Source organism: Candoia aspera, chromosome 18 (genome assembly GCF_035149785.1).
Source record: "Candoia aspera isolate rCanAsp1 chromosome 18, rCanAsp1.hap2, whole genome shotgun sequence".
NCBI classification, from domain to species: Eukaryota; Metazoa; Chordata; class Lepidosauria; order Squamata; family Boidae; genus Candoia; species Candoia aspera.
Window position 1 is genome coordinate 6,003,289 of NC_086170.1, and position 17,865 is coordinate 6,021,153.

General features: G+C 47.1%; 1 protein-coding gene across 3 annotated transcripts in view; it reads left to right on the forward strand.

The window, feature by feature from the left end:
- The window catches only part of MORN1 (MORN repeat containing 1), a 72,708-nt gene that overhangs the window by 19,259 nt on the left and 35,584 nt on the right, over positions 1-17,865 (forward strand). For 2 of the 3 annotated variants that reach the window (XM_063317487.1, XM_063317488.1), the window contains exons 7-10: positions 2,036-2,132; positions 3,626-3,736; positions 6,652-6,775; positions 8,400-8,587. In XM_063317487.1, coding sequence (XP_063173557.1) covers positions 2,036-2,132; positions 3,626-3,736; positions 6,652-6,775; positions 8,400-8,587 — 520 coding nt within the window. The remainder of the gene's footprint in view (positions 1-2,035; positions 2,133-3,625; positions 3,737-6,651; positions 6,776-8,399; positions 8,588-17,865) is intronic. The other variant, XM_063317489.1, reaches the window with a different exon arrangement.

Consider the following 17,865-nt stretch of genomic DNA (forward strand, 5'->3'; position numbering starts at 1 on the left):
TTGGACTACACTTCCCCTGGTCCCCAGCCCAAAATCCCGCCCCACGAGGCTTCCAATCTGTGGCAGCTGTCTGCCCTCTGACTGTTGCCTCTTAAGGGGGTGGGAGGTGGTATGGGGGTTGGCTTCCATTTCTGAGGCAAAAACCAGGTTCTAGGTGGAAGGAATGTATTTTATTTTGGCACTGGGTCCGCTTCGTATGCTGGACCCGGTGTACGTTGGCCTGGGTTCAGCATAAGGCATTCAGCTGGATTCCTGAATCAACCCACTTTCTGGGCTCATCCACGCCAAATGGCTTGAGTCCACCCAACATTCAGAGCTGCTAACCAGCAAAGGAGAACGCTTACCAAGGTCAGCATATGCTTGAAGCCTCCTACCCTGTGGCAATTTTTAATTCGTGGTATGTCCACAGGCCCTTGGGATGTGCTGTGCCCGCCCGTTACATGCGTTTAACCTGTGGCGCCCTTGAAACATCCTAGGGCCCCCAGGGGCCATATAGCCCCTGGTTGAGAGCCCCTGCTTTATACCACATCAGGCACTGACTGGACTCCAAGATTATGCTAAGCCCTGGTTTGATGAAGCATGGTTTGTTGGATCAGTCGTGGCTGGCTGAGCCACCACGACCTGTCTGCCATCAGGCCTCTTCTGAATAGCTTTGCCGGCCATCATAATTCAGCCTGTAGTGAGGTTCTCTGGGCAGTCCCTTCCTATTGGAATGGGGCCCTTCCTGGAGAATCATTCATAAGCGCGGCCCGGCTGGAATAAGTTAGCCTCTCCCTCCTTAACGTCCAGTACCTGCAAAGCAGGCAAAGTGATGCACACGCATGCGCACGCTTGCACAGAACCCACAGATTGCTGTTGCCTTTTCGCAGCAGCCTTCTGGGTGAAAGTATTTCCGTGGAATGCTGGGGAAGAGCGATGGAAAGAAACAGAACGATCCCAGTTGCTGCAGCAACATGGTTCCCCCTCTTCCCCCAGTGCCTGCTTTTCAATGGCTTGGGCAGCTGCTCCCCTCCTCCCCCCCTCCCCCGTGTCTGCCCCCCCTCTATTTTGGAGACAAGTGGCTATGAGTGTAAAGAAGAGCTAGTGGCAGAATTGAAGCCTTTGGATCCATCTGGGATTTGCTGGCAGCTTGGATAAATTTAGAGCCATAGTAACACTTTGTTCCACACGAGAGCCACCCTTCCGTCAGCCATCAGCGCCTGGATCCTGGCTGTCGCACGCGTGCACCCACGCATGCGCCCGTTGGCCCACTTGGTCTGAATCGCTGCGTGCAGCCGAAGCAGAGGACCGGCGGCTCGCGCTCCCCTTCTGACTTGCAAAATGACTCACGTGGCAGGCAGAGGGAATTGCCTCCCACACGCAGGTTTTCTAGCTCTTGTCTGCGCCTTTCAGGCCCTGTGGGCTGACACAAGCTCACGAGGGCCCAATTGTCTCTCTCCTCTAGACTTTTGCCGTTTCAGATCACCTGAGGTGGTCAAAGGGGCACAATCTCCTTTTGTTGCAAGGACCAGCTCACCTTGGCAGACCCCAGGGCTGGGAGCGCGACAGCCACACCACCTCAAGTCAGGGAGTCCCGCGGCCTGGCCTGCCGGCCCCTAAAGCAGGGCCATTCCTCAATGGGCCGCATCCTGCCCGTTCTCTTTTGGAGCACAGAAATGAGATTCTCCCCAGATGCTGTCCTCTTCCCTGCTGTATCGCAGCGGTAGCATCATCTTGGGTGTTTCTTTGGGCGGGCTTTCTCTGCTGCCCCCTGCCTCACCTGCTTTCCCCACTTGAACATTTTCACAGCCCTTTGGGAAGCAGAGTTCTCAAGAGACCCAGCCCTCCCCCCTTCTGGCCTTTCCATAGCCACCCACTTGGCTCTTGGACATGTTTGGCATAATCCTTTCTTTCTAGAGTCACCGCCATCTAATCTGAAACCAAAGCGTATCTCTGTTCGCTTTCTCTTTCTCTCATTTGTTCATTCATTCATTCATTCATTCATTCATTCATTCATTCATTCATTCATCTTTTTTCCCCCTTCATCTGTTTGAAGGGACAATGGAGAAATGATACATTCAATGGACAAGGCTGTATGATCCATTGTTCGGGTGTCATCTACGACGGTCTCTGGCATAATGGCTCCCCCATTGGTACGTACCCTTGATTATGCAATTTGCTTCCTAATAAGACCCCGGAATAATGCCCTGCCTTTCCCTTGATTGATTTGATTAGTGTCGGCATCCATTCTGTTCCCAGAACATATCAGGCCAAAGAATTGAAAAGTACCAGTGAACTTTGGGTGGGGGTGGGGATTTCCCTAGGCTGGGGAGTGGAATCTATTTCCAGCACAACTCTGAAGCCCCAGCTGAAACGCTGTTGCGGGAATCCTCTTTTCATGCATCAGCCCCTCTCTTGCCTTAGGAAAAGAAAAGGAAACTTTAGGAAAATTGCCAGGAGTTTGTGGTTATCCCAGTTGGGAATCCCTCTGGTGGGCAGTAATGCAGCACCTGCAAAAATTAAAAAAACAAAACAAGACAAAGACTTCTGCCCAACAGGCAGCCATCACGCTATGCCGAAGTTCAACAACCAGCCTCGGTGGAGAGATAACTTCTTATTTTATTTCATGCCTATTCCTAAGAATGGCTCGGGAAACAATTAATAAAAATAAATTAGATTGGATCCCTCCTGTGGAAGTTGGGGCCTCACACAGAGGGTAAAGGTAATAAGGGAGGTGGGGATGGGGGTGAGAAAAGACCAACCAGAAAATGCAGGCACAACTTCTTAATGTAACAACCAAAGGACCAGAGTGGCACATTAAGCCTTGCCCCCCGCCCCCCACCAACCCAGTGATGGTGGTCATTCTTATAAGGCAGTTGATTTCGGTTCAGCTAAAAACAGCAGCAGCGAATGGCAATGAAATTATTATCTGCAAGGATGCAGAACTAGGGATCTACTAGATGCCACCGAGATGTAACTCTCAGCAGTCCCAGCCAGTCTGGCTAGTGCTGAAGAATGCTGGGAGTTGTGGTTCACAACACCTGGATAGCCAACGGTTCGCCTTCCTCAGAGGAAGGATGGAATGGGAGAGAAAGGCTTTGTCAATTAAGGCTGCTTCTCCAGAATGATGGGAGTGTCGAGGACATTGGAGCTCGGCTTGAGAACGGTATCAGATGAGTCTTAAAGCCTTACCTGGTGAGTTACCATAAGTACATAGGATGAGGTCTTCTCCTGGTGCAAAAGGAATAAAATTGTGCAACGCCAAGAACAGCATTTTTTAAAAAGAAAGGTCATACCAGTACCCAGTAACATTTGTCAGGGCATCCTCTGTCTAAAAAAATATTTCCGCAGCCAGTGGAAGCTGCTATCAAGCTAATTTACTCCATAAACTTTAGGAATTGTAGCTTTTTGTGAAAGAGACCAGATACATCCTTTAGACCAGCGTTTCTCAACCTTGGCAACTTGAAGATGTGTGGACTTCGACTCCCAGAATTCCCCAGCCAGCATTTGAAGGCTTCCTCGTGTGGGAAATGTGGCCCCAAATTCCTGTCCCAGATCCCTGTCTTTATGAAAGAAAATGATGTTTGAACATCCTAGTTTGTTTTTTCAGGAGTGATAACCTCCAAGGTCTGTTGAACATTTGCAGAGCAAGCAAAGACAATGGTGATTTTGGGACCAGAGGTGATCGACGCAGGCCCAGGATCGGCTCTTACTTTTCATGTTCAGCTGGAGACTAAAAATGGAGAGATTTCTAAAAGTAAGAATGCTTTTTTGGAAGCTCTGCAGTAAAATAATTTCTCAGGATGGCCAGAAAAAAAGCCCTTTTCATTTCCTAGGGGTAATACCTAGTGGTCTTGGGCTTTTATGAGGATTTGGATTAAAAACAAGATGGCCTGTGCTGTTTTCATCTGCTGTAGATCCTTTTGGTTTTGACCAGGTGGAACTATCAAATGGTAGCTGATAACATTTGCAAATAAATATTCTTGCTTTCCTACAAATATGGACAGAATCGAGCTTGTTTAGCATACAGCAGATGGCAGGATCAGACCTGGTTAATACTTCACAGGAAGCCCACTAGAATATCCTAGGTCTCTGAGCTAGTCTGTGGCACTGAAAAAGATACCAGAGAGGGCAGTGTCAAACTACTTCCATATTGTAAAGGGCAAATGAAAAGCTAAGCTCAACTCAGAGGAGACTTGACTTACCGACTTAATTTAATGTCCGATACCTCAGTCTGGTGGTGGAAGAGGCGTCGTAATTCTTTATTGGCGGTCCCCAAATGATGGTCTCTTGGATTTCTTGGCCAGGGTTTATAATGAGTTTCAACCTGGGTTACATTTGCAGGGTGGATGTATTTTTGGACCAGCACCAGTCCATAACTCATCTAATGAGTCTAGACAACTTTGACTATCTGTGAAGCGAGTGAAAAGATTCCCCATCATTTAGGGCAGCCTTTCTCAAGCTTTTGACCCTGGAGGAACCCTTGAAATATTTTTCAGGCCTCGGGGAATCCCTGCCTGTTCAGGCTCAAATAGAGGCCAGAAGTTACAAAATGATTATATTCGTTTCATGGGTGGGCCTGCATATAGGCATTAACAATGTTCTTCAACTAAAAATAAAGAATGAAACTTACGTCTTCAGTGTAAAGTTGCCTGAATTTGAAATTGTTTTTTAAATAAATTGTGATCTCCCAGGGAACCCCGAGTGACCTCTCGTGGAACCCTAGGGTGCCACAGAACCCTGGTTGAGAAACCCTAATTTAGGAAATCTGAGGATTTACCCCCAAATTCATACATATACTCCTAATAAGCCAAGTCCCCTGCCGAGGGAAACCCCAGCATGTTTAGAAGCCATAGAATTTGAACAGTTACTTGAAAAGGTCAAGCAGATTGATTGATTAGATATCATCAAGGTGGTGTCGACCCTTAGTGACCACATAGATAGGTTTTCTCGAGGATGCTCTCTCCCCAGGCTGGTCCCTCAGATCTTCCAGTGATGAAGTAAAGGAGACCAGGAAATAAATCTTCTTTTTGGGTATCTCTAACCATTCTACATTCTGAAACAGTGGGGGATCGCCATACTTACCAATTGACTGACATCCATTCCCAGGGCAAGGAAGCCCAAGGGTGGCTTCATCTTTTCCCCCAGCAAGTTTTGCTGTTGAGCAGGAGAAAGCTGGGATGTGGAACCGCTGTTTACATTCCTCCTAAGAGCTTGCAGAAAAGCTGTTTGGGAGCATTCTGGGAAATTACAGCAGCAGCAAGGTGGGCTCCCATTTTAATTCAACTTTTTACTGTCCTCCATGGAGCTTCAGGCACAGGAGCACCCAGGTTTATACACAAGGATTTTCCTCCCCACGTATTATTTCCTGCCCAAGTTTCATTCTTCACAGGTAAAGATTGCCCAGCCTTCTTCTTCCTAAAATAGGAGTAACAATGGCCCTGTACAAATTAATGCATTAGAAGTTGGGCAGTTCAAGGCCAAAATCATCCTAAACCATCTTTCTTTTTTTTAAATGTCCTCATTTTTCTTACTAGAGGCTCAAGAGGACTAATTTTGTTCCCACTCAGAACATATTATTATTATTATTATTATTATTATTATATGTATTATTTATTTATTTATTTAAGTTTTATCCCACCTTTATGCATCCCTCTTTCTTAAAGACCCTTTGTTTGGATCCAGTGGCTGTCACCCTTTGGGCCCCCTCATCATGCTTCCCCATATTATTCCCGATAATTTCTTCTTAATCCCAGACAACCACAGCCATGCTTGTTCTTCATTCCATCTTAGCTCTTTGCTAATTATTGATTGCTATAAAAACAGGAAGGGGAAAAAAAAAGAGCCTTTTTAATGACACACGGGGAGCTGTGATTTAGAAAAAGAAAAAGAGGAAAGTTTTCTGTTGATCGCAGAGGAGTTGGTTGGACCTCCTAACCCATTTTGCTTCAAATTACCATGGGAGAATTCAAGGCTGTCTGCAGCAGGTGGTGGTAATTAAGTGACTGTACCTGCCTACGTTTTCCAGAAACGATGACGGTTCTGCTTGTGGGCTTATTGTGAATGTGTTGTTTGTGTTGTTTCTCTTCTCCCCCCTCCCCCCCCCAGCAAAAAAATGTGGGCCACGTTCTGATGCATCCCATGGGAAGAGCGTCTTCTTCCATCCTTGGCTTTAGCATTTGAGTGGAAACATGCTTTGTTTCCTTTGACATAGAGATAGGTGTTGTAGAAGCGTAGGGAGAAAGGAGATGCGCTGTCATAAAAGAACATTGGAAACAGGATGTTACACGACAGAAAATCATTCTGGGAATGGTGGAGTTCCTTCTGCCCATTGTTTGGATTCCATTGCACGTGTGTTCCAGACAGACCGTGGCAAACGGAGACTGTGAGAAGGCTTTTTCCTTCTTTCGCATTAGTTCTTCGGAGCATCTGTTGAAACCAAATATGGGGAGATTCAGGACCAGTAAAAAGGTGGACTTCTTTACACAAGGCAGGTTGCTTAGAGGCAGTTAAACTTCCCCCCATGCTTGGGAGCTTCCCAAACATCTCTCGTACTAGATGCTCTCCTGGAGGTCCTTCCTTCTTTGTAGAACCCAACCTTACTCCTCAGAGCTGGCTGGAGAGCAGCAGGTTAAATCATGGTTTATCTTGCCTTGTCCTTTGGTTTGTTAGGTGAAAGGGGCCGCCTGCTGGCAATTGCCGCTAAGATCAGAAAGTGCCCGCTTCCAGCAAGCTACACCACTGGCTCCAGTGAATCGCTTGAACCAGCTGAGAAGCCGTCCTTCCAAAACTCATTGTAAGTGACATGGAGGAAGTCATCATTTGGCTCTTCCCTGAGCCTCCAGTTTGGTCTCATTTCTCATGGGCACATCCTGGATCTCAAGGACTCCTAAGCCAGGTTATGCTTAATCAGGGTTGGGTGAATGTGACACAGATGGTTCATGCAATGAAGCCATGCCTCATGATCGGCAAAGCACAATGACCAGGCTCAGCTAGATCCACAGCAACTCCACCGGATTGGGAAAGGCACCCACCTGAACCTCTGGAGCAGGCTCCGAGCAGGTTACCAGATCTCCTCCAACACTGATTCACACATTCTGGAAAGCTCCTGCGTTGTTTGTTCGAGTTTGGCCTAATAACGCCACAGGTGAGCCCCACCTTTATGGCTTGTAAACCACAGTTTATGGCTTGGCTTATGTATGAACTAGGCTGCTATCAGTCTTTCAACAGGCCACCCTTAAAACCAACCACAGCTTTGCCCGGAGTGGGCAACCTTGTGCCCCCAAGCCTCAGTGTGCCCTCCGATACCTCATGGCCCATCAGTCCTCCTGCCCACCTGACTTCTTGAAAAGATCTTTCAAAGAACAATAATTAAACATCTGGATCAGTGCAGAGCAGTGCAGTGTTCTCTGGCAACGTTTGTTCCCAGGAGTGCCTCCTGGGGGGTGGCCGGTAACTGTCTTTGCTCACGGTGATGGGTATTTTGTGACTAGAAACATCTCCCTTGGCAGCCACTGTGTGATGGCACTCACCCCATGCTTTCCCGATTCCAGATGTGCTCTCAGCCCACAGGGTTGCCTGCCTTGGCTCAGTCACCCTGTCTGTTATCTGAAGTCTGCTTTGCCATAGGCAGCATGTGGCTCTCGTGTATGATTAGAATCTCTTCGGGTGGGTGCCACCTCCTTTGTCTCAGCTGAGTTTGGAAATTATCTTCCTGCTATCCAGATGTAGGGAAAGCACAAAAACCTGCCCAGGCCGTAACACCGGAGAGGCATACTTCGAGGCCTTCTGTGGAAGAGAACAAGACTGGCAGCCCATCAAGGCAGCCTGTGTTTTAAAAACCCTGAGTGAAAGGCAGTGCTCTGCTCCATTAAGTAGAAGGCACTGCCAGAACAAGGGGAATCGTGTTTTTATGGGGAATTCCTGGAGGGGCATTAGGTTTAACAAGGTTGTCACAACCGGTCCTTTAGCCAACAAAGCACTGGATCCTTACAAACAAGAGACAGGTTAGCCCAACCACCTTGTTCAAGCCACATGCCTTGTTTTCAAAAAGCCTGTAGAGCAGCGTTTCTCAGCCTTGGGAACTTTAAGACCCATGCCAGCTGGGGAATTCTGGGAGTGGAAGTCCACACATCTTAAAGTTGCCTAGGTTGAGAAACACTGCTGTAGAGACAGCATTATCTAGCCTCAGTGTGTTTTGAAGAGGCCACCAGCCAATGAAAACTTCCATCTTTGCATATGTCTCCTTTCTGGAGAACAGTTTGCTGAGAAAATTCTCTGCCTCGGTCGAACCGGCCAGCCCCCCTCTTCCATCTCAGGGAGCATCGTACATTCCACGTCGTATCAGCCATCTTGTGTTTCTGGCTCCCAACCGTAACATCTGCACCCAAGTCAGCCTTGGTTCTGTTTTCTTTTGGCAGGAAGTTTGGGGGTGCAGACTGCCCTTTGATGGCTGCCATGTCTGGAAGCCCACCACTGCAAGATGCTCTACCAGTTGTCAGCAAATCTGGACCTGCTGGGCCTGAAGGGCTCGCCTCCAAGGGAAGAGGGCCAGAACCCAAAATGACGTTCTGTGCTGGTAGAGGAGATGCCCTTAGCAACCAGGATAGTAAGTAGCGATAATGAAGTCACTTCGAGCACCCGCCCTTGCATGATCAACCAAGAAAGGTTAGAAGCAAGAAGAAATCTGTTGTGGCTTTAGTATGCTAGCGGATGGCGGTAAGGACGTTTGATGGGCGGGTGTGACGTTTGTCACCAATCAGGCTGATTTCCGAAGGTCTTGGGTCGGTCCAAGCCTGCTTTGGAAACGGAATTCAGCAGAAAAATGCTCGGCAGTGGCCTTTCGGCAGCTCCTGCCCGTGTTGCTTTTGCCAAGCAAGAATTTATTTCGTTATTTATTTATTATTCAAATTTCTGTTGCCGCCCATCTCCCCCCAAAGAGGGGGACTCATCTTTCAGAAGGGGGGAGGGAATAAAAACCATTTCGGGGCGGAGGCCGGTGTTACTGGATTGCTGCCGCTTAAGCTGCATGACGGTCTGTAGGCCCGACCCTATCCTGTTTTGGCAGCGCCTGAGCTTTGTATCACTCCAGCTCTCCCCTGACCTAGGTCCTTGCCACTGAAGCGACTGATAGAGGAAGGCGACAAGTGAATGGGATAATGCCTCTAACTCCCAAACTTCCTTTCATTCCACCTGCATCTCTGCCGCACTGATAGACCCTAGAGACGTTCTCGGTTTCTGCTGAAGTGCCTGTTTTATAAGATCAGGGCAAAGGAAACAACTGCGAAGGCGGTGCTTTCTTAATTTTTTTTTGGAACTTGAACCCAGACAAAACCAAGGTTACTCGAAATGCAGATCGGATGGTAGGTTGGGGCGCAAGAATTCAGCTTGTGCTAAAGGGGCTGATGGTCACAACGGAGAGCTTTTCTTTTACTGGGCCCCAAGTTTGAGGGCTGCCTTTCTTTCGTCAGGGGCCAAGTGAGCTTTTGTATTGTTAAAGCAGTTGTGCCCAACTGATTAGACCATTAGATGCTGGCTGGGGAATTCTGGGAGTTGGAGTCCACACATCTTCCGGCTGCCAAGATTGAGAAACCCTGGATTGACAGGTCTGAGAGAGAGCTGATGGTTCTCTCTAAGTCCAACAGATGTGACTAAGCCCCCAACACTGTTTGGCTCCTTCGTAGCCAGGCCGGATCTCGTTTGGTCCTTCCCCCAGAATGTTTTGGGCAACTTACCTAGGATAAGTCCACAGTCCTGTCAAATACAATCAGGAGAGAGCCCTCCCCGCCACCCCATGAATTTCTTGCCTGAACCGTGATTCCAACTGCATCTCTCCTGGGTCGAATCTCGACAGTCTGCGAAACCGGTTGTCTGCTTCCTAATGGGGCTTTACGCCCTGATTCGAATTGCCCGTACAATTTTGCCTGGAGAGAAAATGTTAATGAATTTCGGTGGTACGCAGCAAAAGAATTTCAGGAGAAAGCGGCAGTGGTTTTGAAAAATGGAGGGAGCTTTCTTCAGCCATCGTCCCCTGGTCGAGTTGTCACCCCCTGGTATGGGCCTCTCTTCCTTTCCCTCTAAATCCACCTACTCAGGATTGTGTCTCAAGGTTTATTATAATCCCAGTGAGTCAAAACTGCCAACTCATCTTTTACATAAATATACATTCACTACCTATATTGTTATTTTGGCTTCCTAAAGGGCTGAACTGACAGATGAGCTGACACTTTTCTTCATAAATCCTCCGGTATTATGTTACCGGCCAGTTATTTCTGAAATTATTCATGGAAACCCGAACATTGAGATCTCGGGAGTCAATCTGGTTTATTGTGAGCCGTAATATTAAATCCGCCCATATAACTTGATACATTGTAAATACACGATTTGAATCCTAATTCACTCAGCTTGCTGGACAAAAGGAAGCTGAGCGGCTGTAAAAACAACCTCTATATTAGTTTATTTTGATAGCCCCAACATACGCAGAATGCCTGGCTTGTCGCTTTTGCCATTTCTGTTTTGGTCATCTTAAATTTAGTTAGGCTTTGTTGCTACTCTCCAATCAAAATAAATATTTATAAGGCCCTTATTTAGCACCTGACCCCTGCTTTAAGTTACCAGAAGATTTAGGATAGTAAATAAACACACCGTTCTTGAGTTTTCCCTTTGGGGGAGTTTCTGTCGTCATATTCCTGATTTTGAATTGAAATGTATTGAAGAAAAATAGGTTGAAGCAACCCAGAGGGGGTAAGGTTCTCTTATCCAGCTGGTATAAGTAAATAACATGTGGGGAACACCGGGCCTGTAATTAATACCTGAGCGCCTGTTTGTTGTAGTGGTGAAGTTGCTGGACTAGGAACAGGGTGAGTTTATAGTCCTTCCTGAGGCAAGAAAGTCAGCGAGGTGACTTTGGGCCAGTCACTCTCAGCCCAACCCACTTCACAGGGTTATTGTTGTGAGGAAGCACTACGTACACCATTAAGGTCATATATAAATCTAATCATCATCATCATCACCATCATAACAGCTCCAACAAATTTCCGCCAATATTGTTCATAGCGGTCCCGGTCCATCTGAAGAGCATCAGGTTGAAGAAGACCACTGTGATGTTAGAGTGAGACCTTGATTAGCTGGTAACATCTCTTAGTAATCCCTTCCTTCCTTCCTTCCTTCCTTCCTTCCTTCCTTCCTTCCTTCCTTCCTCCCTCCCTCCCTCCCTCCCTCCCTCCCTCCCTCCCTCCCTCCCTCCCTCCAACAAGGTTTTGTGGCTGGCTGTTTGAGCAAAAGGTTGGCCCAGGATCAAAACACCTCAGGAATGACTTCTGCTGATGGGTAAATTATGAGGTCCTTGAGGCTTTTGTTCACCCTGTTCTTTTAACATGGTGGTAATAACCCAGTGATGGAAATGTATCCAGCCCTATGAACTATTGATGAACTGCCAGCAAAATGGAATTCTGAAAGGTTCTGAGCACAGGCTCTTTTTCCTTTCAGAAGTGGATGTGTGCTTGGCTCTCTGGTTTTAAGGCAGTAATGACATCTGAAGCAGGATTAAAAGTCATTTCAGGGGAAGCTCCCCCTCCCTTAATAGCACTGACGACTCACCTTGACCATGCTAATTTCTTCCATCCCGTGCTGTGGAGGGGGATTTTCAGATGAACGCTAGGCGTACAGAATGAAGTACGTTACGCGTTTTTTCAGGGAGCATCACACACTACAGCTGTGTTTCTCAACCGTGGCAACTTTAAGAGATGTGGACTTCGACTCCCAGAATTCCCCAGCCAGCCATGACCCTCCCCATCCATTTTAAGCAAGGCCTTCCTGTCATTGTCCCCCCACCCCCAGCTTGGACAAAGCTGTCACCCACCAGCTTTGTGTTCCAATGTGCTGCATAGTTTGGTTCCCTACCTTAAACCATTGTTTTTAAAGCATCTCCACCCCATTAACCCCTGGACTCCAAGCAACAATGCAGATGTATTTGTTTTAGCCTGACATTGCTCTTGTGGAACGAGACACATGTTCTGGGAAAGACTATTTCCCCACGCGGTCCTTGTGTTTTGTAAAGCAAAGTGCAACAACTCAGCCCGTTTCTAAGCACTGACAATAGCAACCTCGTGTTATTGGCCGTTCTGTTCCTCCTAACCCATCTGTTTTAAAGTTTGCTGTCTGTCCTAGCGTTTTCTGCCGCTTCAGCTGAAATGCTTCTCATTCTTCTGGACAGAAGATGGCTATTTTCTTACATGTCTTCAACTGTGTGGAATTTATGAGACGGGGGGGGGGGAGGCTCAGTGGGAGCCAGGCCTTCAGAACGTGCGCATATTCAAAATCCACTTTGAGGTGGGTTTTGCAGACGGTTTTAGAGACAGGAAGCTTGAGAAATGCTTCCAAAGAACGCAAAGCACTCCAGACAGTCCCTGACTGATGGCAACCATGATGACCATTTGGCCCTTCTTTCTTAAGACCGTGCTTCTTTACTCCTGCCTGGAGATTAAAAGGGTGGTAGGAGGACCAAGACTTTCTTTTCTATTCTCAAATTGGGGTAATCAAGGAACTCCTCCACCCGAAAAGCGGGTTGCAGAGTTTCAGAGGACATCTGGAAGGCTGAGAGATTTTGGTGGCCTTGAGGAGAAGCCCTTTGCTTTGATCCAGCCTGGAACCTGCCCACCTTGGGCCAAGGAGAGAATAGAGGCAAAGGTGTTGACTTGCAAGCAAAGGAGGAGAGATGATAAAGGAGGACTCCCTCTTCTACTATGGGGCACAGGCAACTCCTTGGAAAGCATTCAAAGACCAAAGAAGTCTTTGGATAGTTGGACTTTTTAAAACCGGAGAGATTTTTAGAAAGCACTTGGGTGTTCTGTCCTTCTGCACTGAAGGAGTTCTTAGGAGGCATCAGCTGATAGGCTGAGCATAGGCTGCTCCCTGACTCTTTCATTTCAAAGAGGCTCTACTAACTCTACTAACAAAGGCTCTACTAACTCATCCTGGTTGCTGTTCACTGCTTGTTTTCCTGTGCTTTGGCCCGAATTTAGAATATTCTTCCCCTCCCTCCCCCATTTCCCCCCCCCCTCCTCTTCATATGAAAGAAAGCTTAAATATTTTGTGCAATTTACCCTGGGAATAGGATGGGCTATAAATCTGTAGCATAGAAATGCTATGCCTCATACAAATTGGCTCCAAAAATGCCTAGAAATACATTTAGCCTGCTGGTAAGGATTGCAGACTCTGAGAATGTAGGGCGATGAGACATTTGTTGCGCCGGGGGCGGGGGGCGGGTGGGGGAACACAGAACAAAAACTGAGACACAGTGGAGTATCTCCAGCTATCTCCAATATTCTTTGTTTAATCTGTGGGACAAAAATCTGGGCATTTGTTCTCTCACCATTAATCTCCTCCGATTCTGCATAATCAGTGCAGAGGCTGCACTTGCTACAGATGTTTTTTTAATATATACCTTTATTTATTTAAATTGTTTATTACTCTACTCTAGCCTAAAAGGCTCCCTGAGTGCCTTACAACATAATCATTCGGCGTCTGTCTGTATAGTGCTGAACTGCCAAGAATAAAAATGCGGAGAGCACATATGTTGAACAAGCGTGGAATAACAGAATAAAATTTTCAACAGAAGTATTTCTCCCCCTGTCAGCCAACAGACAGTAACAGCTAATAGTTTTGCAGTGTTAGGGAGCAGAGAGAGGATGCAAGACACAACTGGTATAAAAGAATATCGGAGTAGCATTAAAGGAAGGTAAAGAATCCCTCAAGCCAAGCTCAGATGTTTCTGAGTAACACATTTTTGTAGGTAGTTTGCCGTTGTCTTCTCCCAAGATATCTGCTTGCTTTCCCAGTGTAGCCCACCACTCTGATCTTCCCTGGTGGTCTCCCATTCAAGTATGGACCAAACCTGATCCTGCTTAGTTTTCTGAGATCAACCAGAGTTGGCCAGGTGGAATACAGTGGCCTAACCAGGTGGAATTCCACCTGGTGGAATACAAGTGGAAATCAGTGGCCTGTATGGATTTAATGAAAGAAACGTCCCTTTGAAGGAAGATGTCTCTTCTTACCCAGGACCAACTGGCTTTGTGTTCTTGATCCACGCCCTATTCTTTCCCTTCCTCGCCAATAGAAAACTGGAGATTTCTGACCTGAAATCACCTTACAGTGACAGGCTCTACTTGGTCATAATAAGCAGAGAGTCTGCTGCTCTAGAGACAACTTCATCACCTTCTAAGCTGAACAAAGCAGGCAACAGGGTTGCTGTGCCATATGTTCCAGGCTATGCTGCAGTCTGGTGATTTTGAGGGTTGTCCTCTCCCTGGTCAGGTTCCTGCTTTGACACCGCGGCTGGGTTTTCCCAACAGGCTCAACCAGATCAAGTAAAGAATAACCGGCAAGACTTGCACAATATCCTGAGCGTAGCAAGCTTTAACCTTAGGTTGGACTTTCTGTAGCTTAGCCAGTTCGGTTAGTTGATGATTCAGTTTGTTCAGTGTGCCCAGAAAGTAGGTTAGTTCAGGAACCCAGCAAAACACCTTAGGCAAATGGAACCATAATGACTGAGTTGCACATGGATTTTCGTTAACTCGGGCTCGCTTCGCTGAGCCCTGCCCTCAGATTTGTGAAATGGTTGTCATCACTTCAAATCCACAGGGTGTCCGCCCCATCAACTCCAGCATTAGAGGATTGTCCCTGGAAATTGGCCATCATGGACCACCAGAAGTGCTGAAACTCTTCCGGGGGCTATCCTGCCTAGGAGTCAGCCAGTCATAGGTCTTTCAAGCTCAGAGCGACTTTGGCAGGCAATCCAGATCTGACTCCCGATCCATAAGAAAGTGGAACAAGAGTGGGCTCAAGATTTTGGAGCGGAGCCAAGGAGAGCCCATGAGTCACAGCAGGTGCATCAAGACCACTGTGAGAACAAGGCAGAGACAAGTCAACAAGGCAGAGTCAAATCAGCTGAGCACATGCCAGGGATGGTCTGCTGGTCAACTCCAAGGGTTTGCTGATTACTGAATGTTGGAGTACTCATTGAATCCCTGGGACGCCTCAGACAAAACCGACTGGCCAGTGCTTCACAGGCAGATGTAGATTTCTGTGTTTGGCCTCCTTCCCTCCCTTCTGAGGAGACCTCAGTGGGGACCACAACAGGATCAGATCCTGAAAACTTAGGATACTGGAATGGGAACGTCTGGATCACCCACGTACGTGTGCACAAGTTACAACAGATGGTTTCCTTCCCAGTTTGGTCACTCGAACCTCGACAAGTCCCACACCCACCTTTGCATTCAGTTTAATTTGTGGCATGGCCTAATATCCCATCCCCTGCAGTTACTTTAACAGTAATATTTTGCAGTTGGAGGTCTGAAGCTGAGGCTGCCTTCCTCACAGGTGGCCTTGTTTCATCAGCGGGTTAATGCTTTCTTCCTGCCCATCCATCTGCATTTCTTCTGCTTCTTTTCCTTAAGCCTGTTCAAGGGTTAAGAAGTTCAGCTTCCATCTGTGGTTCACTTGGTCGTAACATTTGTTTAAGCAAGGACGGCGTAGTGCCGGGAAATCTCTGTGGCAGGCAAGCCATCTGCCCAAAGAGGAAGGGAGAACCCCAGCGTGCAAGTTTCGGTCTCGAAAAGGCCAGAGGTCTCGGTGGTTTTGTCATTCCCTTGCCGGTCCGTCTGAAGGGATTAAACCTGTCGAGGCCCGGTGTGGTTTTCACAGCGCTGTGGTTGTGCTCGCGTTTACTTTCCCCTTGTTTGACGCAATGTCCAAACTAGCTTGCGAGAGCTCCCCTGCCCAAATCCTTCGATGTGTCTTGGTAACCTCTTTTCCTCCACCAAAACAATGCCACGGAGAAATGAGGAATCTGTTGATTTTCATAATTAAGATCATGTTGCTCAGGCTGATTTTTTTTTTTTCCTTTTAGCCTTACTTGACTCTGTAGCAGAGAAATATAAGGTGTTTGCCGGGCTGAGAGTTAAAGACATAAGCGGGGCGTTCACACAACAGACTAAACTTGCTTAGTTTTAACCTTGGGTGGGGTTGGCAGTGTGGGGCGTTGGGTGAATCCAGCCTGTTCGGCTAGTTTAGGCTTCAAAAGCCGGGTGCTTATAGCTTAATGCTAAACTCAGGTTAGCAGAACAACTGCTCTGTTCATACATATAAACCAAAGGATGGCTCAGCTCACAGAACATGTCAAGACCAGGGCTGGGTTTCCCATCACACACAAAACTGCAAGCTACCAAACCCCGTTTCGCCCCTAGTCTAATGGGCCCAGCCAAAATAGCCTGGAAACTAGAAAATAGATACCTAGAATGCTAAAATAAGCTGCTGGCTGAGTTAAATCTTCTGGTAGGAACCCATTTTTGGTCCTTCGGAGGGACATTTTCTTAGTTAACAGCATTTAATGAAGGGTTCTCTTTACTGGTAGCGTCCATCTAAAACAGTCACTCAGCTTTTGGGCATTGGAATAGGGCCGTTGGACAGTTCAGATACTTCCTGTCTTCCTCTGGGATACTTTGGCAACACCCAGGCGGAGTGTTCACAGTATGCTGAGCCAAAATGTAGTTTGTGGCTGAGTTGTGGTTTATTCACGAAACCATGGTCAAGCAACCCAGGGCTTTAATGTGTTGTACGTACACAGTCTACTGCCTGTGGGGAGACGGATTTAAATCCGGAGCCCTAAAGCCCTCCGCTTGTTCGTTCTTGGTAGCAACTCCAGGTCTCCTGCCCAAAGGACTTCCAAGGTTTATCTTGGGTTCTCCAAGACTGACTGGAATAACACTGGATCTGTGCTAATATCTGGAGTTGGAGAAGACAGAGGAAGAGGAAGACCAAAATAATCCAGGAGGGTCAAGCAACCTTAAAAAGTCGATAGGAACGTAAGGGAGATTTGCAAAATTAGGCATAGTATGGAACAACTGGAAAACTCCTCTTCCCCCTCCCCTTTCCTCTTAAAACCACAACCTACATCTTAATCTGAGTAAGAAAGAATAGGGGGAGGGCGGGAGGGCGGGCTACAGTGCTGCTCTCTTCTCTGAGTGTTACAAGCACACATCTGGGCTGGAGCCCTGGGGATGTTGCCAGCATCTATGCAAAACACGCCTTTGGAATTTATGCATCGGTGACTCCCTAATCTGGTGCAGATTGTGTGGGTGGGTCGTGGACTGGCGTGCAGCGAGTACTTGTGCCACCCTCAGCCTTCTCTCTCCTGTCTATCTTATGCTATGGTCCACGGGGTCACAAAGAGTCGGACACAACAACTGAACAACAACAAAAGCAGCCTCATCCTGGATGTCTCGTGCCCGTCAGAGAGTGCACTTTGCTTGATCCAAACGCAGAGGAGTAACTTAATGGTGCCCCAATCAATTCCTCCCTTTCCAAGCCATCTTATCATAAAAGACATCAGAAAGTATTGGATGGATGATGGATGCAGCGTTAGGAAGAACCTCAGCCAGAGGATCCTAAATAAACAGGATGTGATATGATGATTATTAATTAGCTTATCTCCCCTCCCTCCCTCCCCACCCCACTTCCCTTCAGGCAGAGGTTCCCTGATTGGTTGTTCTACATCTGGATCCTCTCCAGATATTTTAAAAACCCTATTTGGTTAAATTACAGTACCCAGTTTTTTCCTAACAAAACGCATTGATTTGATATTCAAAAACATTTTTATATTTAGTCTGTTAACCTTTTGTAATTCCCACCCACTGCTTTTAAACTGCAGAGTATGGTAGGGTTTTTTTTTTTTAATGCTAATTGTTGTCAGTAGGGTATCAGCCATGAGCCCTTAGCAATTTAAACGCATTGAATTGTAATGCAGGTGCTGATAATTGGAAGACTGCTATTGTTTTCCTGGCAATAGTGAATATGTTTCAAACAATTCCTCGCAAATTGGATTTGAGA